The sequence below is a fragment of the Archocentrus centrarchus genome, chromosome 13 (assembly GCF_007364275.1).
Source record: "Archocentrus centrarchus isolate MPI-CPG fArcCen1 chromosome 13, fArcCen1, whole genome shotgun sequence".
Classification (NCBI taxonomy): domain Eukaryota; kingdom Metazoa; phylum Chordata; class Actinopteri; order Cichliformes; family Cichlidae; genus Archocentrus; species Archocentrus centrarchus.
Window position 1 is genome coordinate 24,064,035 of NC_044358.1, and position 27,110 is coordinate 24,091,144.

Below are 27,110 nucleotides of genomic sequence, written 5' to 3' on the forward strand. Positions count from 1 at the left end.
TACATTAGCTGAAGTCGCTCTACTGGTAATATGGGTAATCCTACAAAAAAAAACATTATAATAATCTAACCTGCTTGATATGAATGCATCGACCAATTTCTCAGAGTCAGTTTGAGATAAGAATTTTCTAACTTTTGATATATTTTTTTAAGTGATGGAAAGCAATTCTGGTGACCTTATTCATATGATCATCAAAACTGAGATCACTATTCAGAATAAGGTTCCTGATTTGCTTGCTGTATTTCAGAGACAGGGATGAAAATATGAACACATTTTCTGTCTCTGACTTTTTGGACCAACCACAAATATTTCTATTTTGTCTCTGTTCAATTCTAAAAGGTTTAGAGACATCCAGCAGTTAAAGTCATCAATGCACCTCCTTAATTTGTGAACAGAGGTTAGATCATCAGAGGAAAATGATAAGTACAACTGTGTATCATCTGCATAAGAATGATAGACCATATTATGATTCCTTATGACAGTACAGAGTGGGAGCATGTAAAGGTTAAAGAGTAATGGACCAAGGACAGACTCTTCAGGAACCCCGATTGAATTTTAATTTGCGCAGATTTAAAACTACTAATTGAAACATAAAAATAATGAGAACCAATCAAGAACCTGACCTGTTAAACCCACTGCGTCATGAGCCACAGTGTCAAAGGTAGCAGTGAGATCGAGCAGGGCTAAGACTGAAACTCTTTGTGAGTCACTGTTGAACTTCAGGTCATTAAGGACTTTAGTAAAAGCTGTTTCTGTGCTTTGATTGGTTCTGAAACCTGATGGTGCTTATCATAAATACAGTGTGATTAAAGGTATTCATTCAGTTGTTTACAGACATTTTTTGTCAAATATTTTGCTGAGAAAAGAAAAAATTATTAGAAATGAGGCTGTCATTATAATAGAAATGGGGCTATAATGACAATCATGCAGAGCTACTCCAGTAGAGTCCAATAATATGGAAAAAAAATGGACAAATATGGAGGTATTTTCAATTAAGGATTTGTTTCAGTAGCCGTCTTCCTGTGACATCCCAGCTCTTGACATGTGCAGATAATGCTTGTATTTCAGTTTGTTCCAATTAGCTCTGATGCACTGATCCAAGGACACTTGCGTTCGCATTTCTGACAGCTATTCAGAAGAATTTGACAACTGTACAAATACAAGAAAATCTAGGGCTTAAACACTGACTTTCATTAGAGTAGCATTAATGCATGTCCTAATGCATGTGAGATAGGCATGGGCTGTTACAGAGGCATATGCTTTGCAGAAAGAATGCCATTTTTTAAAAACATCAATTTAATTACTATGTTTTTAACTGGATTAACACAAATCCAGTATTGTCACACATTTTTCAATTCACTACAAATGGCTTTATTTAACGGGGTAGCTTCAAGTCAAATATGAGCCAATGTGCTTCTATCCTGTCTCATAGGGACATCTTGTGGCCACAGCAGGTACACAAGCTTAAAAACCACTGATTCATTTTTTGATTACTCTACTGTATTACTATATCAAGTATAAGTGATTATTCTTCATTAAGGAGCCAGTAGATAATGTAAATCTGCACACACTGCAGCAATACAGCAAAAAATAAGAACATGAATGTCCAGTGGGTAAATGACAGGCATGTGGCAAGAGGATAAGATAAAATAAGATAATCCTTTATTTGTCCCACACACATTAAAATGCCAGTGCTGAATTTAAAGATATCTGTAAACGAAAGATTTTTTTTAGCCTTGTTAAGAAAAAGTACGTTAGTGAACACATTTTCAGCCTATTTTGATATCAAATAACATGCTAAGGAAATCATTTTCCTGCCAAAACTGGTGCATTATGTCTAATTTTAACTGTGTGGGAATAATGTACTGTTTCCATAATAATAAGGACAAAAAACCCAGAAAGAACTATATCTAATCAATCTTTAATTATCGTTTAGGAAAGTACCATATCCACAAAGCCAAATCTAGTCACTCTAAATCTTTATTTATAACATTAATACCATCCGTGAATTAAAAATTTTTTTTAATGTCAAATGCACACGCTTCTCTGTAGCGCCTTAAAAGCTGGTGCCCGTACTGCAGCCTGTTGTATTAGAAGGAGGCGTGTGGCTACGCTGCGGTCCCGTCGCTTCAGACAGCCGAAGATAAACCCGAGTGTGTGTTGGCGATCAGTAAAGCAGGTACACTGAAAAATTAGATCGCGCTGAATGCGCTGTACAGCTGTGTGTGTAGTTTTTAGTGTTTCTGTGGCATTTTTTTAGACGTTGTTCACAACGTTTTTGCAGATCGGCTAAGCTAGGCTAGCTGTGATGCTAACTAGCAACATACTATTGAAAAGGCCCGGGTTGCATGCGCAGTCAGGCCCTTACGTATGCTAACAAACTCGTCATAACTTTGATAACACGGATTTTTTTTTACACCTGGTTCGACCTGAAAGCTTAAAGTGGAGCGTAACCGGATGAAATTAGCCGTTTCTAGAGGATACAGTGTGGCGCTTGAACCGTTTTAACAACGTAAATACTGGATAGGAAGGCAAGTTAGCTTTTTTTTTTGAATAGCTCCAGACGGTTTAGCTGCTGCTATAAACGACAGAGATGCAGAGGTGACAGCTGGATTCACAGTTGCATAGTTTTGGCATTTTTGTAATGTACAGTAATCCTAATTTAGATGTTTTTTCCTGTGAAAGGTTTTTTTATTGATTTTTTTTTTTTTTGTTGTTGTTTTTTAATTGCGAGTATATTGGTGCATCTGCTGTATTTGTGTTCGTTTTTTCATGTTTTTGACAGCATTTATGTCATTGTTTTAACTTGATTAGAACTACATATACTTCAAAATTTGTGTGAAGTTTTTGTGGATGACTCCTTCATGTTCCAATATGACTGCACACCAGACAAAGCAAGGACTATTTAGGTATGGATGAGTGAGTTTGGTGTGGAAGAACTTGACTGGCCTGCACAGAGTCCTGACCCCAACCTGATAGAACACCATTGGAGTGAATTAGATCGGAGACTACAAGCCAAGCCTTCTAGTCCAACATCAAATGTCTAATCTCACAAATGTGCTTCTGGAAGAATGTTCAAAAATTCCCATAAACACACCTAAACCTTGTGGAACACCTTCCCAGACGAGTTGAAGCTGGTATAGCTCCAAAGGGTGGGCCGACATCATATTAAACCCTGTGGATTAAGAATGGGATGTCACTCAAATTCATATGTGTGAAGGCAGATGAGCGAATACTTTTGGCAATATAGTGTATATACTTACTCTCACTTTTCTTGTCTCCCATGTTTTTTGCTTGATCTGTGTAGCAGCCGTGCCCCGCCGCGCCCCCACCCCTAGCGGAGCCGTCATGTGGCAGGAGGCCCGCAAACACGAGCGCAAGCTCCGTGGCATGATGGTAGACTACAAGCGGCGAGGCGAGCGCCGGCGAGAGTACTACGAGAAGATAGTAAGAAACTCTGTGTTGCATTGCCACAGCACATGCCTGTGGTAGGAGTGAGCAGATCTGATCTGAACTCCCACTTGTTGCAGCATTTGAACAAAAAAGATTTGTGAGCAAGTTGGAACCAAGTTATACAGGAGCAAACTTTTGTGGGTTTTGGTGTTTCCTGTTTTATGTATAATATTTTAAATGTTTTGTGCAAGAACACAGAATATTTAAATTACTGGGATATCTGAAAACTTACCATTATCCTCATCACACCAATGGGCCAGCTCCTGTTTAAAAGGAGTGAAATGTTATAGAAGTAAATTGTCATGTTCATGGTAGTTGATTTCAGTTTAATTAAAGTGCTGTACAGTGTAACATTTCAGTATATTTCATTAGTTGTACCTATTACATTATTGCATTCTGACACTCTCATTTTGTATTGACAGAAAAAAGATCCTGCACAGTTTCTTCAAGTTCATGGTCGAGCCTACAAGATCCACCTGGATCCAGCTGTGGCACTGGCTGCAGAGCGCCCTGCAAACATGTGAGGACAAAAACTGCACATGATAAGAGGCGATAAGACACCACAGAACGTATGTTACCTTGTTTCTTTTGTCTAAAGGATGCCTTGGCAAGGAGATGCCAACAACATGATTGACAGATTTGATGTAAGGGCTCACCTGGATTACATCCCCACCTACACACCACCTCTGCTCAACACATCGTAAGTCTGAAACTACCTAAAGCCACATTTTAAATTCAGTGTGAACATTTTATCCCTATTTTTGTTGTTCTGCTTGGGACGGCTGTGGGGAGATTCACATGTACACCACAGATTGCTTACATTCCTGATACCGTATGCTTAACACATATTTTAGCAGATAGTGCTTTGAAGTGCTAATTAGAGAGGGTTTTGTATTGTCACATTTTCAGACATTGTGTTTGGGTTAAAGATGTGTTAAAGATTTTTTTTTTTTATTGAAATTATGTGCACTTTTGAGGTGAACTGATTGATTTGGTGGGCAAAGGTGATTGCAAACTCACAAATGCTTTTATTAACATAACTCAAGAATTCATGGCAAAATTTCATACAGTTGCCTAATGTGTCTAAGGTGAGATCAGGGAGGACAGAAATTGCTTGATCTTGATTTCCAATATAAATACAAGCAGGGCCTCACGAGCCTTCTGACTTGGTTTTAAGCAGGGATAATTGGCTTGTGGTCACCAAAGATTGGATTGTTCACCCATTAATGGGAAACATGAACTGGGTTATGACTGCCATAGACAGGTTGATTTTTACCCTACTGATCATGTGTGCTTGCAACAGTAATCCTGCGCAGTACGAGAGGAACTGCAGGTTCAGACATTAGGTGCTCGGCCAAGGAACATCCCGCCATCTGTAGGTTTATGATTAAATGCCTAAGTCAGAATCCTGCCTAGATGCAGTGGATACTGTATGGCTGTGGTGCTTTGGTTGCTCTGATAGCTGTTTGTGACTGGGCTGGTGGACAGCTGAATGACGATCACTTTGCTCCAGTCTTGGACTCATGTTTGTGGAGAACCTGGTGCTAATAACCTGGAAACAACCTGATTCTGGGTCACTGCCCTGATTTTGGTGGCAGCTGTTTAATGGGACTGTGATGTCTTGGCGATTTGGGGTTCTAGCCAGCAGTTGATCGTGATTGAGGTATCCTCGTGCCGGGCTGAGAATTTGACCTGTCAGAACTTATCGTTATCACCCAATTATCAAGTGAGCACCCGGTGACTGATTGTAATTGACTGATGTAAGATTCTTAAAAAATATCCCTTATAATAATTAAGTCTAAAGCTAACATTAAAAATAATAAAGACTAAAAATTTGCAAAAAAACTAATCTGGAAAAAGCTAACTCACTCTGGAAACTCATGGAAAATAACTGAATAGAAAGACAAAAAAAAATTTAAACTGTCTTCATGTGTTGCAGTGTAGACATTCACTGACTGCTTGTCACTGGTGCTCAAGGTAACAACAGAACAGTGTTTTTTTTAGTAAGATTTCTGGTTCTTACGCTGTGATACTCTGTCTTACTCTGCTTAGTACTCAAACAGGTCATTGGTGAGATTTTCTTATTAGTCATCTTTTATCCTCGGTCATGGCGCCAAATCTGCTCAGTGTGGTGAGATTTGAGTATTCAGTGAGGTGGTAAATGTGACCAAGAACCTTCTTTGCCTCATGCAGCACTCCAGAGCAGGAGATGGAGGAGAGGAAGTGTAACTATGAGCGGTACAGAGGCCTAGTGCAGAATGACTTTGCAAACAGTGAGTGTTTTACACACGAAATCTACATGATTATTAACCACAGTGCATTACACAGGGTGTTACACGTGTATTCTTAATGTGACTATGACAGTGTGTTAACCTGCTCTCAGTGGGTATATTTTGGAGTTGTGCTGTGCTCTTTAACTCCCTCCTGTCCTCCTGCAGTCTCTGAGAGCAGTGTTTATACCAGATCTACCTGGATGAGCTCTACGGTGGTCTGCCCAAACCAAATGAGGATGAGAAGAAAAAGTATGAATTAAATGTTTAAGTGGTTTCTTCATCCTCGTAGTTTTGTTCCTCCTTTACTGAATAATTTACATTGTATTCATAAATCCTTTCTTGCATTATTCAGACTGGCTGAGAAAAAGGCCACCATTGGTTACACGTACGAAGACAGCACTGTAACGGAGCCTGAGCCCCAGTCAGACAAAGATGAAGAGAATTCAGACAACAGTGAATCTGAAGATGACGAAGGCATCCCAGAGATTGGTGAGGATGTGTGACTGGGGTGAAGCGATTTACATGTTAGGGAAATAAAACTCAGGAGATGATGAAGTAAAACTGACATTTAATGACACTACTCTCCGCTGAGAATGTGTTTAGATTAGGCTTTCTTCTCTTGGACTCAGTCTTTTGCATAAAGTAGGAATGTTTCTCTAAAGCAGAGCAAAAATCTAAAATTGTGGCTTGACTGTATGCGCAGGATTTGTGACATCACTTAGTGCAGCACAGGCTTCAAGTGTCCACATCACATCTGTATAACTGGACCAGGATTGGCTTCAAAGTAACACTCAAAATGGACTTCAGTGAAGGAGATATCTTACATGAGAAAATAATACAGTTAAAACAAGCAACTGAACAGTAAATCAAACACTAGTTATCATTCAGAGATGTGTTGTCTTAGACTACACCTGGAGCTGCTCTTCTGTCTAAAAATGATTCACTCAACCATCGCTGCTCATTCATTTTCTCGTTTTTGGTGTTGATCCTGTTCAAATGCTGTGAACTGAGGATCTGTTGTCAAAAGGCAAATCAACCATGCTGATGTTTGAAGCTTGAATGTGAGGATGCAGATCAACTTGTATTTCGTGTGTGCGTGTGCGTGTGCGTGTGCGTGTGTGTGTGCGCGTGGCGCGTGTAGATGTGGAGGTGATGTTGATGAGCTGAACCAGGAGCAGGTGATGGACTTGAACAAAATGGCGACGCCGTATGGAATGGCTGAAGGCGACTTGTCAGGTAAAGTCAGTGACGATACGACTTTCAATTAATGTCTTGCTCAAAGTTGATGCATTTGGGTTTAATGTTCATCTTAGTTAATTAAAATACTGCAGGAGTTTGTAAGTTCAGCAGATCCTGTGACCATACACAGCTTGTAAATTTTCCTATAAATGATCAAAATAAGTTCTGCGAAGTAATTGGGGACCTGTTGGCACCATATCTGGATTCTTGGAGTAGCTTTGCATGAGTCACAGTATGAAATAATCCTTTTATATTTTATTAATTGGTCTTGGTGCAGCCCTTCACTCTCACTGACATCATACAGAGCCTAGAGTAGAAAAAACTGTCTGAAAATGAGCAAAAAGAAGAGTCTTAAGCCTAAGTTTTTGACTCACAAGGATTATTTATGCATGCACTGACCTCATTGTTTGAAACCTTAGCCACGTTTAATCTAATCATGTACAACTAAAAGGGTACTACTCTAAAAGCATAATGGGTCCACTTAAGATGAAAATACAGCTCTGTGGCTCATACTATTGCACATGACTCATACTGTCAAACTGAGAAACATTTGTTTGTTTCCTTTCTTCAATCATCTGACAGTTTTGTGAGAGTCACACTGTTGTTGTTAGTGAGCGTACTTGGGGATGTGTTTCGGTATTTACCTTTTTTTTTTTTTTTTAACTACATATTTTGTAATGCTGTGATTTTGCCATTTGTCAGGATGCTGAGGAAAGATAAGGAGGAAGTGGAGGCCATCAAACATGCCAAAGCACTGGAGGCGGAGAAGGCCATGTACTCTGTAAGTCTAACTCTATGGAGGAAAGTGTTAATGTGTTTTGCATTTACAGGTTTTATAATGTTTACACACTTGATTGACTCAGGGCCGCCGCTCTCGTAGACAGAGGAGGGAGTTTAGAGGGAGAAGAGGCTAAAGGAAGACAAATCAGCCCGCCAAGGTATATTTGGTATGATTTTTCCTTATTAAACAGCAGTGTGCCTCACAACATGATGTTAACTCACCCTGTCCTGTTACAGCTACGCCAGGAGAGACAGTCCAACATATGATCCCTATAAAAGGTGAGTTGACCCACTGTTTTGTCCTTCCCAGTATCCTGATTGGTTGTCTGCCTGTGTCTGTGTGTTTAAACTTGAGCTTTCTGTTTTTTCTTTCTCATATCTTTCAGGCCAGAGTCAGAATCCAGCTCCGAGTCACGGTCGCGCTCCTCGTTCTCCTGGTCCAGAGAAGATCACCTTCATCACCAGCTTCGGCGGCAGCGACGAGAAGCTTCGGCAACACCGCAACAGCCGCTCCTCACTCTGGCCACGCCCCCTCCAACTCGCAGCACTCTGCAGGTCATAGCAGGGGCTCCCGGTCGGTAACTTTCCCTCTTCCTGGTTTTTCTTCTTGCAGTCACTGTTGATTGAAATGACCGCAGCTGTTCATGCAGAAAGAATATCGATTGTTTTTGGTGGTCTGTGAGGTGGATCATTTTCAAAGTATCCATGCAGATAATTGCTGATGACGATCAAATAGGAGCTGTTGAACTGTGCATGCACATAGAGAAAAATCTGATTGGGTAATTTTAAAGCTGAAATCAGATACAAATTTTTTTTTTTTTTTTTTTTTAAATATAAGTTATACAGTGCATAATATTAAAAAAAGCAAAGGTATTGTAATGATAGGCTAGGTGCCTGGCCTGTATTTTTACTTAAACGTTGTCTGTGTTTGTTCAGGGAGACGAAGATCATCCACCAGCCACTCCCCTTCCTCCTCCTCACGCTCCTCATCTCGGTCCTCCTCTCGTTCATCCTCACGTTCACGCCGAGCCCGACGAGGACGTGGGGGGAGGGATGGCCGTCGATCCCGGAGCCGCTCACGGTCAAGGCGGCGTTCCAAGTCTTACTCCCGAGGTAGAGGAGGGAACGGAGGATCCTGGAGGAGACGTGACCGGTCGCGGTCCAATGACAGAGACAGAGAGCGGGAGAGGGACAGGGACCGAGACAGAGACCGGGACAGGGATAGAAGACGATACTCGGCACGTAGAAGAACAAGGTCAGATGAATCTCCACAGGACACTGCAGGAACTGCTCAACAGCATTCTGTGACTGAAGCGCTTTTTCTTTTCCCCGTCAGGTCCCGCTCCAGCTCGCGGCAGGGGCAGCAGCTTGAGGCGAGGGGGTCGGAGCAGTGGAGGACACCGCCGCGGAGACAGTGGCAGCCGCAGTCCCTCTCGGACCCCCAGCCGCCTTCACCGCAGTCCATCCCCTGCTCACAGAGGGGCCCAGCCTGCTACCATTGCAATCTCTGACAAGTTAAGAAATTAAGAAGACCCTGAAAACATTGTCACAGAGAAAACATTTGTAATCAGTATTATAGAGAGCTCTGTTCATTTCTAAAACAAACATTCCCAAACTTGAGACTACCAGACTATCCAGACCTTTAATCTCACACAAATGAGACAAAATATTTTGGTCCTTTTGTGTCACAGATCCTTTTTATGAGCCTTCAACTTATCATTTTAGTATTTCTTATCCTGGCTCTTAGCCATTTGCAAGTCACCAAGGCTCATGCACCCCTTTAAGGTATACTGGGACCTGCTAATTATGTGTTCTAGAACTTGTGCTTCCAGGGGATCTGTGCTTCCTACAGATAATCGTGGCAGGAGGCCGAGGGGTAGCACTGGCAGCTGACCGTATTTTATTTATTGTGAATGTCCTTTTGTAGCCCACCAGCAATTCTTTCTTAGCCCACCAGGGGGCTGTACCCCCACACTTTGGGAACAGTCTAAAAGATATATTTGTTGGTGGTTTTGTACTAGTCAGAGTAGACACATGCACTTTGGGCTGTTTGAGTAAAAATATAAAAAAATGTTATTGTTTACTGAGTTTTATCTAATTTTGTATTTTTTTATTCTCTCTTTAAGAATTGTTTTGCCTTAAAGATGAAAAACACTTGACACACAACTTGTTGAATTAACAAAAGGATGGCTGGCCAATTACTTTAATGGCACATAACACAAAAGGTTTGGCTATAAACTGTGCTGTAAACTGGAAATTTAAGTTGTTTATTTCTTTCTGGCTGACATTTCTGTATTTATTATCATCACTTTTCAGACTCATAAGTGGTTATTTCTAGACACCCTGACTAAGCCTGTGTTGCACCAATAAGACTTAAGTCCATAAATAATAGTCTTGTCTTAAAAACAGTCAGCTTCAATGTCATGAAGCCAGAACAATTTAACACCTGTTCTTTACTGCTTTTCCGCATTTAAAAGCCATTCGCAGCCTTCAACATGACATCTGTTGGAAAGTCAGTATTTGCATGTATAAACATGCCGTTTTCCCCTCATTGTATTTATTTATTTTTTTCTTTTCTGTCTTCCTCTCTCCTTTCCAGGCCTGACACTTCGGGTGGTAAAGAGACGGGAGCTGCCAAAGTCAGTAAGAATTTGATCTAGCGGGTTTCTTGCTAAAGCCTACGCCTCCCTCATCCCTGACAGGCTGACTTGGTTGTCCACCACACTGGGATGTAGAAGCCATTGTTGCCCACAAAGAACAAAATTATTTTATTTTTATTCCCCAAAAGTGGACACATACTGCAGTCAGAACCGTGCATCTACTTGAAATTACCACTACAGTATTGCTGCCAAATGACAAAGTTAATGCTGCCATTTCTGTTTGACACGAACTTTTAGAAACCCTCTGAAGTCTTTATTTGCTGTCCTGATGGTGCTTTTAGTCTTGGTGATGAATGTGTGCAGTTTATAGTGGAGAGTGTATTTGTCTTTATGTATCTGTTTGTAGTCTCAAATACACACAGTATCACACATCAAAGGTCCTAAGATGAAGAAGATTACTTCTTCCTCTTATGACAGTCTGTGAACGTGAATTTCGCTTTATTATTGCTTTAAAGAGTTAAAGAAATATTGGGACATTTTGGAAAGTAGAAATGGACATGAAGATCAAAACAGCAATTCGAGCAAATGAGTAGATTTCCCTAAAATGTTGAGCAATTCCCTTTGAGAGTAAATCGGTGAAACTATTTTGTGAAACTTGTTTGTTTTGACTGACTTTTCTTCTCACTCTTTTTCCTGGAAGAAAAGACACAGTTTGAATACATCTCAACTGTCAAACAGTCATATAGAAGTTATTATCAGTTCTTCTGTTGTGCTTGCCTGCAGCTTTGTGACCTGCAGTTTTTCTTGCCTGGCCAGGTTTGAACAGCCCAGTGAGGGTGTGTCGATGACAAAATGCCACTGGCTATTGTGAACTTTTTAAACTCACCGGACCTGAACTTGCTCCCTGTTTCACTTTCTGACCCTCCTCCTCCTTCAATCGTTCTCCTTTCATCTCTCTGGCAGTGTACGAACAGTTGCAAGAAAATGTTTGAGAACCATAAGAATTATGAGGATTTCTGCAATAGTTACTGATGTGGTCTGGTCTGTTAAACAAAATGCAAATTAGCTAAACTGAAAGTGCACAGATGTAGTGTGTGTTGTGTGTTTTTTTTTTTTTTTTTTTTTTTTTTTATGTCTTCTTGAACACATTGAGTTGCAATACAGGCTGGAAAAAAAATAAGTGAATTATTGAATTAAGTAACTTGTAGAACCTCTTTTAGCTGCATCATTCTCCATATGTTTGCTGCAGCTGCTTTTAAGACTTGCACAACAAAGAGAAGGAAGTGAGTTCATCAGTATCTCTGGGATTTTTCAGGGTGTTTTGAAACGCTGTTTAGTCAGTTCAAATTGAACTCTGGTATGTTTTCCTTCTTGCTGTTGTGTTGTGCAGATTTGAGCATGGTAATCACACTGAGGTGGGGATGAAACAACAACACTGAGACCCTTTAGAAATCCAGGTCTCAATCCAGATCCTGACAAACTCCAGGGCAGTTTTATGGTGAGAATGCAGCTCAGCTGCAAGTTTGAACTAAGCATGTTCCTGTAGCCAGGTATGCTTTGCTTTCTGGGATGGGGCTGAGTAACACGGGCATGCAAAATACACAGACTGTAAATACCCAGCTAAATATGAATGTTAGGATTAAATTCTCCATGTCATCCACTGGTCCAGAGCACAGCACCTTCTTTATTTATTCACTTTTGTTGCTTGTGTCCTAGACACGGCCATGATTTGTAAGTGATGAATTTGGGTTTGCTCGGTTTTTTTTCTATGTGAAAGTAAACCAAACCATGGAAAAAACTTACAAGTCGACTAACTCCTCAACTGATTCGGACCAGAAAAAACTAACTGTAAGGGTGAAAATGCCCGCAGACAGCCCCCCTCAGCTGGATTAAAGTCAGGTCTCTACCTTGACCGCACCAAACCATGAATTTTCTTTGTTTTCAAACATTTCTGTTTTACTTGTGGGCTTTGGCTCATTCTGTTCTTGCATTATCCATGCTCTCCTTGTGCCTCGGCATTCTCCAGTTAAACAATTTTGAATTTGTTGCCCCCTCAGTGGTTGCATGGTGTCCAAACCCTGAAGTAACAAAGCAGCCTGAAAGCATGATGTTGTCTCCACCATGCTTCAGTTAGGGTGATGATTTGATGTTTGGGGTGTAGAGTTTGCAGAGCTGTGTTGGTCACAATTTATCTTAAAAGTTTTGTACTGAAGATTTTTACCAAGTTGTAGACATTTGTGCTGGTATTTTACTGTTACCCTTGTTTGTTCCTCAGGATTGTACTCTAAAGTGTTATCTTTGCAGTGAGGGAAGCAGCAGTCCTCAGTTTCTGCTGTTTGTTAGACAGCTTGATTTATTGTGAATTGCTGAGGTGTCTAAAATGTTTTTATAGGAAGGGGGGCCTCTACAATCCACACTTCCAATCTCACCTTCTTAATCGGAGCATCTGATTCAAAATTGTTTTGTGTTTATATTTATGACCTGCATAAAGATCAGTCTAAGTTTTGAAAGTGATCAGTACACAAATCGTTCTAATTCCGGTGTTCACAAACCTTTTCTTGCAACTGTGTGTTTATATTTGTGTAAAGGTTCACGTTATTTGATTTTGGCCTGTCTCCAAACTGTCCCACAGTGGTTGCAAGCTAGAGCAGCTTCAATATACACAATATATACACACACGCAGACACACACACAGACTGTATTTGTTGACTCGATACACGTGAAATGTTTTCAGTCACTTGTAATCTGTCACCTTTTTATCTCCACCAGCTACTGTTCGTAAAGGTGATGGTATTGAATTTGTAAAGTAGCTCCGGTACCTCCCACCTCTCCAACACATACATCTACACTGACAAACACTTTTTGTCCGGCCGTGAAAAGCTGTGCTAACACATTTGTGTCATCTGCAGCCCAAGATGACCCCACAGGAGCGGCTGAAGCTACGAATGCAAAAGGCTCTCAACAAGCAGTGTGAGTGCAGCCTAGCAGAGTGCATGCGTTTTGTGGTTAGCGTGTGAATTAAGAATCACTAGCGTGCACAATTCAAAGCTGTTGCACATTTTCTCCTTTTGTGCAAAGTGAAAATCTAAAGATGTGATTTATCTAAATTCTTTTGTCTGCTCTGCAGCCAAGGCGGATAAGAAAGCCGCTCAGGTGAAGATCCAGCAGCAGGAACACACACGACAGGTGGGTGGGCGATGGTTCTTTCTCTGCATGTGAAGTAATACAGAAACGTTTTTATTCTCTTATTTCCTCTTGTTGCTGGTTGTCTGCTTTACAGGAACGAGAAGGCGAACTGCGAGCCATGGCACGCAAGATACGCATGAAGTAAGTCCGTGTTTGTGTGCCTAACTGGCCTGTTTGGTATTTGTGTGTTGCAACTTTCTGACCCTGACACTCTGCGTTTAGGGAGCGCGAGCGCCGTGAGAAAGAGAGGGACGAATGGGAAAGACAATACGGGCGACAGAGCCACTCGCCTTCTCCTTCCAAATATGGTAAAGCTTTAGATTTTGATTGACAGCAGCAACATGGCTCCTGTGTAATTAGAATGTGGCTTAATGAACATGCAGTGTTTGTTCTGCAGCCTTGCATACTCGCACAGAAGTAACCAAAATATTTAATCAGCTCGGTCTCTGATTTGCTGCCATCAGTTTCTGCTCTGCCAGTTTTATGGGCTTTAAGATGTTCTGGCATGCACTTGATTTCATCGTGGCTCTCTGTCCTCTGTCCCTCAGGCCGAGAATACAACTCATACAGAAGGTATGTGAGAAGCCACAAGAATCTGCACAGCCACAATGAAGCAGAATGAAATTTTTTTTTTTTTTTTTTCCTACGCACGCACACACACACACACACACACATAGTCTCAAAGGCTCATCACCAGACCTGCAGGCAGATTAGTTACTAAAGCTATTTGTCTTTTGATCAGTTGCAGATTACAGTACAGATGAGTGTCGAAAGGTCAGAGGCCAAATATGGCGGGGTGGGAGGATTCTTTAATCCAAAAACCAATTTTAATGCAGTTAGTTTTCCAACAAGCACACAACTTCACTGACAGAGCATTTATATTAGGAACACCACAGGTTTTTCTACCAGTCGGAAAGTTGGAGGATCGATCCCGGACTCCTCCGGTCTTTAAGTGCTCGACTGAGTAGAAAGGCATTCAGTCGAACTTACCATTTAATACTAAAGTTGGGCTACCTGTGCAGCCTCTGTAGGGTCCAGGTATCACCTCATGCCACCAGTTGTGGCACTGACCCTAGACAAATACAAAACTAGTAAAAAAAAAAAAAAACTGTCAGAAAAGATGGAGGGGAAAATGTCAGTGGCCTCCACCTGTAAAAACATTCCTGTTCTGGGGTTTGTCTCATTGTTGCCGCTCTAGTGCAATTGTTGTTGAGTTCATTAACACAAAAGCAGCTTAACAACCTCCTCTGCTACTTAACTGACCAGATCAATGTCCCAGAAGTTTAACTGACTTGATGCTATACTCTGATTAAAAAAAGTATTTAATTTTTTTTTTTTTTTTTTTTTTAGCAGGTCTTTATTGCACAGGACAGAGTAGCAGACAGGAAGGTGGGATGAGAGAGAGGGTTTTAATGGTCTGTTTGCAGACTTGAACCCAGGCCACTGCGGTCAGGACTGTAACCTTCAGTACATGGACATGGGTCACCTGCTCAGCCTGTTGAGCTTCATTATTGGCTGTTTTTTGTTGAATCTCGCTCTTGTGATGTCACTCAGTGTTTTTGGATTTGGCGCCACAACAGTTTCTTCATTAAGTGACGTTCCTGACCTGAAACATGTTACACATTTCACTGCTGCCACATCAGGAGCTGACTATGCTGAACTTTGTCCTAAAATTTGATCTTATGAAAATTCTTCTTCATCCAAGGAATCAGAATTTTCATTGATTTCAAAAATGTTTTTGGATGGTTCAGAAAGTACATTGAACAGGTGATGGTGCTGCAGGGCTCAATGTGCAGACACCAACATTTAAATAGTCCTTTCCTTTGGCTGAGCTCTACCTCATCACTGACTTTCATAGAAAATCATTCCTGTAGTTTGTGTGTAATACCACTAATGGGAACAACTGAACCATACCCTCCTTGATGGAGCTGATAAGATTTTATCAGATTAGAAACTGCAACAAAGTTATAAATCTCTCACACACAAGCATGAGATTCATCTCTTTTGATGTGTTGGTTTTTATACTGAAGTCGTTTCTTTTTCCAGGAGGTCACGGTCTCGGTCGCGGAGTCCATACTACAGATATTGAGCCGATGGCAGGGAGAAGCAATGGATCCTGCAGAACCTTCAGTACGTCAGTTTAGAGCACATAGGAAGCCTACATACAACATGGAAATATGAAGAAATGACTGGCTAATAAACCAACACACAAATCTATACCTGTGTTCTCTGGTTTAGTTCATGTGATGCCTTCAGCCCTTTTCAGCCATGGGATACAAACATTACAGCTTCAGAAATGCATTTTTTGTTTGTTTTTTTGTTTACACCAGTGGCCCTCACTGCTTCTTTTTTTGACACCCACAACTGTGAGAGCCACAGTTTGGGAGTGTTTGCGATGCCTGAGACTTGTAGCCTCAAACACTAAAGGTGTGTAGGCACTCTTAGCCACCATGACTAAGAGTGAAATCTCTGTATGTCTGCTGCCCCTTGTAAACAAGCTCAAGATGCAGATTCCTTCTCTTCTTTTAAAGCAGAAATAAATCTTTGAAGAATCTCTTAATATTCCTTAAAATTAGAACTTGTGAGCTAAAATGCAATTATGTACAGATTTCTGTGGCTGTTTTTCTGATGAGGTGAGCAGCTCCTGAAAGATGCAGGAGGGACATTTTGTGCGTGCCTGTCCGTTAAAGTGGCCACATGTGTTCAAACCTGCCGTGTTGAATGTGATACAGAAGTCCTTCTGGGTCAGACAGGTGCGCTCATTCAGACGTCAGGCTGTGTGTGTGTTAAGATTTAAGTGGAGGGTGTGCATTTCTGAAAAGGGCTTCAGTCACTAAATGCAGTTAATTGGTTTAATTTCTGCTTCACCTTGTAAAGATGGTCTTGTTAATGAACTCTGCATGCTCCATCTTTTTTTTTTTTTTTTTTTTTTTTTTTCTTTTTTTATTAAATCTACTAAGCAATACCTGCAGTTTCAATCTTCCTGTTCATCACACTGTTCTCCCACAGTTTGACTTCTGTTTAATAGGAAAAACCTCAAACTGAGGACTGTTTTAAACACCACCCATGAACTTGTGCACTGGACATTTGTACACAGTCCATTTAAAACCTCCTCATGAAAGCCCATGAAGTCAAAGTTCATGCATTTATTAAAATGACTGCTCTTTTTGTACCGTCCTCGGCCAGCTGTCGACAATAGCAGAAAAGTCTTTGTTCTCAATAATGTAGAATGTTAAATACAAAACAAATAAAATTTACTTTGAATTATTCCTTTATTGTTTCTTCTTGGTCTTCATTATTATGAGAGATTATGCGCAGAAATAGTCTCTGAAGTCTCTGTGGGGTGAATTAAATATTTAATCCAGCGCTGATCGCAAGAATGCTGCATGTATTAGTATTAATATATTACATGCATTGAGCTATCCTCAGGAATTTAATACCTGCAGTGCGTTATAGTGAACGGTAGGAGGTGACAGCATTAAGCGCTTCAATGTCACTGAGTCTGTAACTTCGGAGGTGTTTTCCACGCTGTTTGCTTTAGTGGATTAAAAAAAAAAATACAGCCAACAGCTGCTCATGAGAAAAAGGAGAAATATATATTGCTCTGGTTCCGGTTTGGTTTTAGAGACACCTGTGGAAAACCAGCGAGGTATTTCCTCTGAACTGCAGAAGAGGAACTACTTGTTGAGACCCACTATGGGGTGTGAAAGCCTTGATTTAGAATAGTTAAAGCAGTATATCAAAAACAAAACAAAACAAACAAAATAAAAACGAGAGCTGCGTGTGGAAGAAAATGTTTTAAAAAGTGATAGAAGCCCCGCGATTACTGAGCGTGTTACCCGGAGAGGGCGGGGTTAGGGTCGGAGGGGCAGAGCGGCGGGGCGGGCGGTGCCTCCTGTCGCCCATGCCCCCTCTTGCCCTCCGCTGGCTGCGGGGAAAGAAGCGTGAACTTGAACGCTGCCTTCACTGCGCAGTGCGAGTCCAAGCAGAGGCCACGCACAAGGCTCTTATCAGTTCGTCCCCGCAGCTCGGGCTTCGGCCAGTAACTCGGAGCAGGAGCAGCCGGACGCGGTCCGGTTTGGTTTGGGACCCAGAAAAGGTGCCAGACGCTCGACGCGATGTCCAGGCGCAAACTTGGAAGCAGACCGCAGCACCTGAGTGCGATTGAAGGTAAGCCGGAGGGAGAGCAGCAGCAGTGGCGGACGGATGTTCTCGAGGTGAAACGAAAACAAGATCTTAAGTCCCCGGTTTTGGTTTATCGACAGTTTCGCGCGCGTGGTGTGGATGCGCGCTGGCACCGGTTATCACGCGTTAAAGGATGGACGCGTTCAAATTAACAACCACGACCCCCCCCCCCCCCCCCCCCCTCGAAGGCTTAAAACTGTATTTGTGTTTACACCGATCTAAAGCCAAAGCTGATATTTAATCCTGTATGCAGCCTCACGGGCAAATATTTAAATAAGAGCTCCTAATGTTCGCGTTATGTTTGTCCTGATGCGCATTGTTAGTACAGCAGTTTCCACGGAAGAAGGACCGGTTTACTGGCACGCTGCTCGCGGAGGCTACAGGTCCGAACACGATGATTAATATTTCCAGGTTAGAAGATGATCAAGTTTCTCGCTCGGCCCCTTCCACTTTTGAGAAGCCCAAAAGATTCGTCCTACTTCAGACCATGTGGGAGTTTTTTCCTCTTTTTTTTTTTTTTTTTTTTTTTTTAAAGCAAATTATATATTTAAATTAAAAATGTAAATTAGATCCTCACCGAGCTGTTAATTTGATCCTGGTCACATTAATCAAATATAAAAACGGTTCACAAAAAAAAAAAACACACGCACCAAATAAACGTATTAACTGAAAGGAAATGGGGACAGAAACTTAAACACCATTTGTTTTTTACAGTTCTCTATTGGAGACCAGTCGTGCATGTCTGTTGTGACCACAGGCCTTGACTCAACCCTGCATGTGTGTGTATGTATGTGTGTAAGTGTAACCGCACCTTGCAAGTCTGCACAAACAGCGCAGGCCTGAAACAGGAAAGGTGACATTTTTGAGTAACAACTGGCGAGATCCGACTTCAGACTGTACTGTCTGTACCTGTCCTGTGCGCTAGCCGGCCCAGCCTGGTGGATCCAGTCCAGTCATCAAGGTGTGCCCACGCTGCATTGAGCAATACACCTCTGACCCCCCCCCCCCTCTCCTCGTCTCCAAAGAGCTCTGTCTGGTCTGAGCTGAGGGACTAAATGAAGAAATACCCAGAGTTTACAGATGGCTCTTCAGAGGTTTGGGTCTGACTTGTTTGCCACTGCTTGCTTCCATTTTACAGTGCTAACCACATAAGATTTGTGAGCGTTAATGTTGAATCAGATGAGCTGTCCTGTACATGTTTGTGAATGCAAAAAAACACACACACACCAGGCCGCTCCTCTTATCTCAAACACCTTCTGCCACTTTTTTCTTTTATTGCAATCCACTTCCTGTTGAGAAACTCGTGCTGCCTGTGGCTGGTAGGGCAACATTTTATTTTGAGTGAAAGGTGAAAGGCTTTCCCTTTACCGCTTTTAATTCACTACCCTGACTTGTCAGCACTCAGTCAGTTGCTGTCGTGTTAACAGGAGGTTGAAGTTTCTGCTGAGATGGACAGATGGATCTCTCTCTCTCTCTCTCTCTCTCTCTCTCTCTCTCTCTCTCTCTCTCTCTCTCTCTCTCTCTCTCTCTCTCTCTCTCTCTCTCTCTCTCTCTCTCTCTCTCTCTCTCTCTGTCTCTCTCTCTGTGTGTGCGCACTGCAGCAGAGATCTGTTTTGCGTTGGTTAAAGGAAGTGGTCAGCATTGGCTGAGCAGATTGGCCTCATTGCTTGAGAGTTTACAACTGAAACTAGCACTTTCAATCACCACACCTGCTTGTTGTTCCATTGAGGTCAACTGTACATTGTAAGTAGGCTAATTTATGAGAGCCAGGTCAACAATCAACAACTTGTCAGCAGACGTCCAAATGAACTGGAAGCCAGTGCTGTTTATCCCCAGTGATCCAGCTGCTTTTGGCATATATATGATGTATTTATATACTTCAGGGATAAATATTGCTGATATGCATGCCACCTAAAAATAAATGCAGATTAAAGAGAAGCCTTCTTGCCTTGGCCTTTTAGATACTAAACTGGGAGAAAGAGGAATTACACACTTAAACAGGAAAAAAGCTGTGAATCTTTTGCTTGTGGCTTCCTTCTGTTAATTGATATGTCTATCTCTTTCTTTCTCACTCTCATCTCCTGCCCCAGATGCCCCCAATATGCCCGCTGACACCAGCTCTTCAGGCGACCACCACCCTCCTCCTCCTCCTCCTCCTCCTCCTCCACAGGTCCAGGTCCCTGACCAGGGCCGTGACCTCCTAACTTGTGGCCAGTGCAATCGGGCCTTCCCCCTCGCCCATATCCTGGATTTCATTCAGCACAAACAGGGCGGCTGCATCTCCCGAAACCTCGCCCTCAACGCCGCACCCCCCTCGCCCGCTGGCCGAGCACGGCTGCAGGTCACCAGCACCGAGCTGGGCCCGGGCTTCATCGAGCTCAGGAGGGGGGCAGCCAGGGAAGCAGTCTGGGGGGAGGATCCTGGCGTGAAGGTTAAGGCGGAGCAGCACAAAGCAGGTGAGTGCTTGGTAGAAGCAGAAGATGATGGCAGGTTGCTAATTAGTGACTCTGTTTTTTTTTTTTTTTTGTATTGTTTTTTTAGTTTTTCTTTCATCCACCACCTCTTCATTTAACAACCGTTCCTCCTCCCTCTCGAGTCCAGCTCATTAACTAGCCGTTGCCATTAGCAGACCTGCGTGAGTTAGTGACGCGCGGACTAATTGCATGGAAAGGATAGGCGTCAGGAACATTCAGAGGGCACTCAGGGTCCCCAAGGGGCTCCACACTGAGCACCTGAGCTCCTTCGCATCTCCCTGACTGTCAGTCTCTGAGGTGGAATGGCCAGGTAAACATGTTTCTCCCTCCCTGTCATCCTCTGCATCCTGGACCTCAGAGAGGCTGAATCCACGTCCCCCAAAAACCGCACATAGGACCACGTTTCAGTATTTAGTGTTTTCCAGATGGGGGCTGATGGCTGCTGTGTGAAATGGTCAGAGGATGTGAGGCAGGCAGATCGTGCAGCTTTACTCGCTGTCATGACACTCTAACGGAGGACATTGCATCATGTGCAGCTCCTCTGCTGTCTCCCGCTGTTCTGCCCCAGGCCGAGCCACCTGAGCTCCAGGGAATCTCCCTCTTCCTCCTGCTTTTTCTTCATCTTACTCATCTCTCTCTTCTTCCTGCTTGCTTGCAGAGCCTCTCCTCTAATTTCATTGGCACTGATTTTCCTAAAGGTCTCTCTCTCCCTGACTTCATGTTTTTCCTGCTGCTGACTAGATGATCTTGATATTATATTGTGTCATGGTTACAATCAAGCCCATCAAACTCAATCAGAAATTCTTTTCTTTTCTTTATTTGTTTTGTAATTTAACTGAGATAATTTTGAAGAAGGGATCTTCATGTCCAGATAAAAAATGTGTCTAAGATGGAGAGCTGTTTGAAGGCCACGTTGTAGCTCTCGAAAATGGACAGAGCATCTTGCTACACACTCGTGGAAGGTGTGAGTGCTCTCTTTGCACATTTTGAAACTCTCTCTGCCACACGTTAGCAGTTCCTTCCTTTGTGTAACGCTCAAGGGACGGCTGCATGCACCATTTCCGTTTGTCCACAACCCGTCTTGTTTTTCTGTTTCAGTGTGTTCATCTCTCACTCTGCCTCTCACTTACAGGCACAGAAGACACCGGTTTAGTAATTTGGTGACCCGCAGGATTATACAACAAACCTAACATGTGCATGAGGCAATGTGGGTGGGTGGGGGGAGAGCACAACAGCATGTGAATAATGCAAAAAAGGGAAAAGTTTGGATGACTTTTTCTTTTTTTTTCTTTTTTTTTTAAATTCAAGAATCTAGGTTGCCGTTTGTTTGGCTGTAAAAAGTTTGAGCTGAAATGTGCAGAGTGCAGCCTTAATTGGACGTCCTGCTGCCCTGTAAGTTCGAGGATGCCTTGTTTTACTTGAGTGGCGAACTGTTATTGTGGGAGAGAAATTGAGCATCTGATGAGATGACTGAAAGAGAGAGAGCAGTTATCCCACAACAGACAGGTCCTCCATTTATTTTCTGCATTCAAGAGTGGAGAGAAGGGGGTAGAGAGGGATGGATTACTGAAGAGCCGCGTGCATCTGTCTCATTCCTTTTTATTTATTCTCCTTGTTTGTTTTTTTCCCCCCCTCATCATCCATCCCACCCCCCCCACACCCATACACACACACACACCATTTCTTCCCCCCATCTTCAACACACTTTCGCTTTGCCCTCTTTCAATTTCTCGCACCCCCCCCCCCCTTCCTCTCTTTTCTCCTCCCTCTGCCTCCCAAGGGAAAAGAGATTCTGCCTGCTGCTCGTTAGTGCTCCCAGCCAATCTGCATTTTTAATTAGTAGTTATTGCTTCTGCTTAATATTCAAGTGCTACCCCGGGCCAAATGGGAATCCTTACAAAAAAAAAAAAAAAAAAAAAGCGAGGAGTAAGCGGGGAGAGAGCGAAGGAAAGAGAAACCGGCTGGGTATTGTGTTTCACTCCAGGACCCCGAGACAAAAGCCCCCCCACCACCACCCCCACCCCCACCCCACCCCTCAGGGAAAGATTTGGAGGGTACTGGGGGGCGGCGGGGTGAGGAGAGCCGGGGTTGGAGGATGGGTCTCAGCTACAATCCGAAGGGGTGACATATTTTTGTGGTGTCTCTTAGCCCCCTGTACTACATTATAATCTTTTTATCTCATTTTCCTTTTATCTCCTGAGCCCTGACCTACCTATCTCTCTCTCTCTCTCTCCCCTCTTTTTTTTTTTGCTGCTCTCACTCTTCACCCTATTTTTAAAAGAAGTATCTCAACTTCTTCTGGGTTTCTCCTCAGGCTAGGTTAAAGGACACGAACACCACGGCTCCTGTCGTCTCCAGACAGAGGGAGGGCGGGAGAGAGGAAAAAGAGAAAGAAACAGTTGCTCTCTTTTTCATCTTCACTCTCCTCCCCCCTCCAGTAAAATACAGAAGGATTTGACTTGAGGAAACATGAAAGAGGCTTATACCAGAGTCGGCTTTGAACCTCTCCAAAAAAAGGAGAAGAAAAAGTGAAAAAACGTTTTTTGTTTTTTTTTTTTCCCTCAATTTAGGAATCTTCTCTCCAATTTTGATTTATGCAGAAAGGCCTCATTTGTCAAGCAGGCTGAGTCAGTGCCTGATTTACATAAAGCGTTCGTTTTCTGCGTTCTGCTAATTAGCAATTTGCAGCTTAATTGGAGAGTGGCTCTCAGTTAGGAGACAAAGCTATCCACATATAAAAATATCTCCAGATGTACTTTGCGACATGGCTCGCCTCTCGGTTGGACTTTCAGCTTCCGTATCCTGATTTCCCTTTTCTGCTTCGGATCGCACTTTTCCCATCTTTTGTTCTTTCTTTCCTTAGATGGGTCTTACTTCTTCATCGTCTTAAACACATTCGAGCCATGGCAGTCTGCCTGTCCTACTCTTCTTATAGATTCAGCTTTTATCACTGATGTGTGTGTTCAGTTCCATCACTTTAAAGCATCTTCAACACAAGTACAACAAATTAATGCTTTACTGGGAAAACTTGGGTCCTGGTACTCATGTGGATGTCAATTTGACATCTAAAAGCACTCCCTGATGACAGCAGCGTCCCCCTCCCACACTCACACCCACACACAAAGCTCAGTAATTGTTCAGGAACATGAGAAACAGTCCAGGAGTCCACACCAAGTCCGATCAAGTATCCTTGGGATGTGTCAGAACAAGCCCAATCCACCCCAGGCCACAACCCACGGGATACAGAAATGGCACCTGTCTGTGCCCAGTGGGTCACATGATATCAGGCTGGTGGTTTTAATCTTGTGGCCAGTGGCTCTATCACCTAACAAGCGAAAGATCCTCGATTTGCTCCCGGGAGGAGACACAGATCTCTTTGGGGTTGTGTCAAGAGGGGTACCCGGTGTAAAAAATCTGCCAGATCAAATACGCAGTGCGACCCCTTCTGAATAAGGGAGCCGCTGAAAATAGCTTTGGTTTTAAGGTTGTGGCTGCTCAGTGGGTTTTTATTTTTAACCCTTTGAGGTCTAAGTCATCTGTGGTGATGTGGTGATCAGAATTTTTGTTCTTCTTAAAAATTGTTCTGAAAAATTTTCATTTCAATAGCCACAAAATGTATTTATATATACTTTATCAATTATTGCTGTCTATAAAAATATAGGGTGCACAAAGATCCTTAAAGCTATATTCATTAGTGTAGAGTATGTTGGACTTACACTCGCTGAGGTGAACATGAACTAAAGTGGCTCCGTATCTACTGGATGTGTGACGTGTTTGTGAATGCTGTAGGTGGACAATCAGGAGAAAAAATATGTAATGGTGCTTAGTTGAATACCTAAATAATCAAGCAAGAGTTTACTGATGGTGTTGTGCTGAGCTTTGTTTTGGTAAACCTCACCTTGGATCCATTTTCTGACTGATTTTAAAATTGTGAGATGTTTTTAAATTGTATTTTCTATTAACATTCCTTTTATTAAAACCATTGACTAATTTCTGTTTTATCTGTGTTTCCAGTGCCAGAGGAACCCTCGTATTTCACCTGCCAGCAGTGTGAAGCCGTCTTTCAGTCTGCATGGGCACTCTTACAGCACGCTCAGCACACGCACTCCTTCAGCATCTACCAAGAGGATGAGGGCAATGCCACAGACATGGGAGGAGGAGGAGGTGGGGATCATAAAGACCACAAATCTGCTGCAGCCATCTTGGACCCACGCCACCTGAGCCAAGCTCTGGCTTCAGCTTTCCAACCCTCCCTACTGCGTCTCGGTCGTTCCCGTCAGTTGCACGCCCCCAACTCCTCCCCCTCCTCCTCCAGGAACCGACAAGCCCTGAACTTTTCCGTGCGGCTCAAGGAACTTGCTGAAGTGAATAATAACACAACAAGAGGTTCCCCTGGAGGCCTGGTGCTGTCTCCGTCCTCGTCTCCACCAGCAGCTTCTCCCTTTCCTCAGACAGGCGCCCTCCGAGCTGACTTCCACTGTGAGCTGTGTGACCAGAACTTCCAGTCCCTCCGTGCCCTCTCCACCCACCGCCGGACTCATGCCTGTGAGCGGCCATATCACTGTGGGGTTTGCGGCCAGGCATTCTCCCAGAGCGGTCAGCTGGCTCGTCACATAAGGAGCCATCATCGGGAGGCTGGAGGTGGAGGAAGTGGATATGAGTCGGTGGAGATGGTTGAGGAGGATGGAGGAAGGCAGGGAATAAGAGGGAGGCTTCAAATTCAGCCTGCTGGAGTCACGGGGAGGGGAGCAGTCAGTGCAGACCAGACAGCCCACTGCCCCTCTGAGCTAGACCTGACCTTCTCCAACCACCTTGCCTTATCTTCAGGCCTAGTGCTGTTGCCCTCCCAGGTCAGACCAGCAGAGAGGGAGCTGCTGAGGCTGTACCAGCACCATGGAGAGGGAGGTGAGGAGGAAGCAGAGGGGCAGGGGGAACCTCCGCATGCCTCACCATGCGCCAGCCCGTCTGAAGACTCACTTGAGAGCGGAGAGACAGGCGGGAGCGGCGAGAGCGGCATCGCTAGTGGAAACTGCACGCCAAAGCGTCCAGAGATGGGTGACAAGGTGCGAGGAGTCGGAGAGTGGGAGAACGAAAGAACAAAAGAGATCATTGAGAAGGAGTGGAGCTCGACCAAAGTCAGCGAGGCTGTGCAGGAGTGGCAGAGGGACAATGAGCGGAGGAGCATAACAGGAGGTGTCAACACAGGAGGGAACAGTAATACTTCTGCTGGGGCAGCTGGTAAAAAGAAGAAGGACGAGGCCTGCGAGTTCTGTGGTAAGCAGTTCAGAAACAGCAGCAACCTGACTGTGCACCGCCGCAGCCACACAGGGGAACGACCCTACCGCTGCGGCCTGTGCAACTACGCCTGCGCACAGAGCTCAAAGTTAACACGCCACATGAAGACCCACGGCGCCCAGGGAGCAAAGGCATCCTTCTTGTGCCAGCTGTGCGCGGTGCCCTTCACCGTCTACGCCACTCTGGAGAAACATCTGAAGAAAGTTCACGGCCTGAGCCACGCCAGCGTAGGAGCGTATGCGCAGGCCAGTGCTGCAGACACTTTGGCTGCAATAAAAGCAGGGGAAAAAGCAGTGGCGGTGAAAATGGAGGAGGATGAGGCCGGTTTGGATCGGATAGAAGTGGAGAGCAGAATGCAGAGTAGTGTGTTGAACACCATGGAGGTGGAGGAAAGGCAAAGCCAAGAGTATGTGGAGAGCAGCAGGAGTCCAGCCATAGTGGGCGATCTCCCACATGAGAACAGTGCAGAGGCCAGTTTAGCTTTGATTCCTGCACCCTGAAAGCCGCTCCTATGCACTTGCTGAGAATAAGGAGGGGAAAAAACACCCATTTAATAATTTTTTTTAAAAAAAGGGAAAAAAAAAAAGAAATGTTAAAGTAAGTTTAAAAAAGAAGCTTCACATGTATAGAAAGCAACTTGTTCATGCCGACACTGAGGCACACAGCCGCCCCCAGACACATTGTTCATGATTATATGCACAACTGCTGGCTGAAACTAAGTGCCTACAGTTCTTTAGACCACAGAGAAAAACAAGGCCATGACATTCAACGGGGAGATTACCATAGCTCTCAAACAGGAAGTGAACCGCCACAGTCCACACCGACACAGGAAACTGATCACCATGTTGCAGCGCAGGATGCAAAAGACATGTGATTTATGTCTCTGGTGACCCACTGGACAGGTGGAGACAGATCTTAACTGTCAGATAATGCAGAGAACAGTTTATTTTGAATAAAAAAAAAAAAAAGAAGACAGAAAGAAAAAGCTTGGCAATAGAACGACATTAATATATTTTCAGATGGAGGGAGGTCATATTGTACTAACTAGCTGTTGCTGGTTTTCTTTTGAGAATACCTTTTAAAGGCTAGAGCAGTTTGAACAGACACAGAGAGGAAATGAATCCAAACACAGCCTGCCTGCAGTGTCTCAGACTCCACTTTTTAAAGGCGCTCAGTTGTCACAACACTTGTCACTTAACGTAACGTTTACAAGGCTCTTGGGGCCTCAGCAAGGTTGTGCTCCTGACTTTGTCACAGTATGTATGGATTGTTCTCTGCTCTGTTTTTGTTTGTTTTATAAATGTGAATTAAGAGAATTTAAAGTCTACCGATGTTTCCTTTTATTTTTTTTTCTATGCATTTAAAAAAACAAAAAAAAACCCAGAAATTTTATCTCCATGTGAAACGGGTGTATATTATCATTTTTCTCAGTGACTGTTGTGATGGTAATTTCTCTCTTTCATTGTTTACAACTGTAAATTGCTGGACTGGTTGAAGCTCGTGCATGCTTTGCAGCCATTTGAATTTCTTTTCTGGGTTTCCTGCATCTGAGTTCTTCCTAATTTATGGAAACTGCATGTTTCATTTTTCGCCAGGATCGAGAGATGCGGTAGTTAGTTTGGAGT

At 43.3% G+C, this 27,110-nt stretch overlaps 2 protein-coding genes across 2 annotated transcripts; both read left to right on the top strand.

The window, feature by feature from the left end:
• The first annotated feature begins 2,070 nt into the window (after positions 1 to 2,070).
• On the top strand, positions 2,071 to 16,800 carry LOC115790176 (CLK4-associating serine/arginine rich protein-like). Its single transcript, XM_030743860.1, is given in 25 exon segments — positions 2,071 to 2,179; positions 3,308 to 3,447; positions 3,876 to 3,973; positions 4,052 to 4,153; positions 5,647 to 5,732; positions 5,900 to 5,975; positions 6,079 to 6,225; positions 6,868 to 6,955; positions 7,660 to 7,746; positions 7,829 to 7,873; positions 7,875 to 7,903; positions 7,983 to 8,024; positions 8,132 to 8,171; positions 8,173 to 8,235; positions 8,237 to 8,319; positions 8,686 to 9,000; positions 9,082 to 9,112; positions 9,114 to 9,268; positions 10,345 to 10,384; positions 13,255 to 13,315; positions 13,473 to 13,531; positions 13,626 to 13,672; positions 13,754 to 13,839; positions 14,080 to 14,104; positions 15,578 to 16,800. Coding segments are annotated over 24 exon segments (1,947 nt in total). The 5' UTR covers positions 2,071 to 2,179; positions 3,308 to 3,348; the 3' UTR covers positions 15,621 to 16,800.
• A 635-nt stretch (positions 16,801 to 17,435) lies between these two features.
• Positions 17,436 to 26,853, top strand: LOC115789955 (B-cell lymphoma/leukemia 11A). The gene is given in 4 exon segments (XM_075074413.1): positions 17,436 to 17,627; positions 17,629 to 17,701; positions 19,807 to 20,172; positions 24,205 to 26,853. Coding segments are annotated over 4 exon segments (2,412 nt in total). The 3' UTR covers positions 25,986 to 26,853.
• The last annotated feature ends 257 nt before the right edge of the window (positions 26,854 to 27,110 follow it).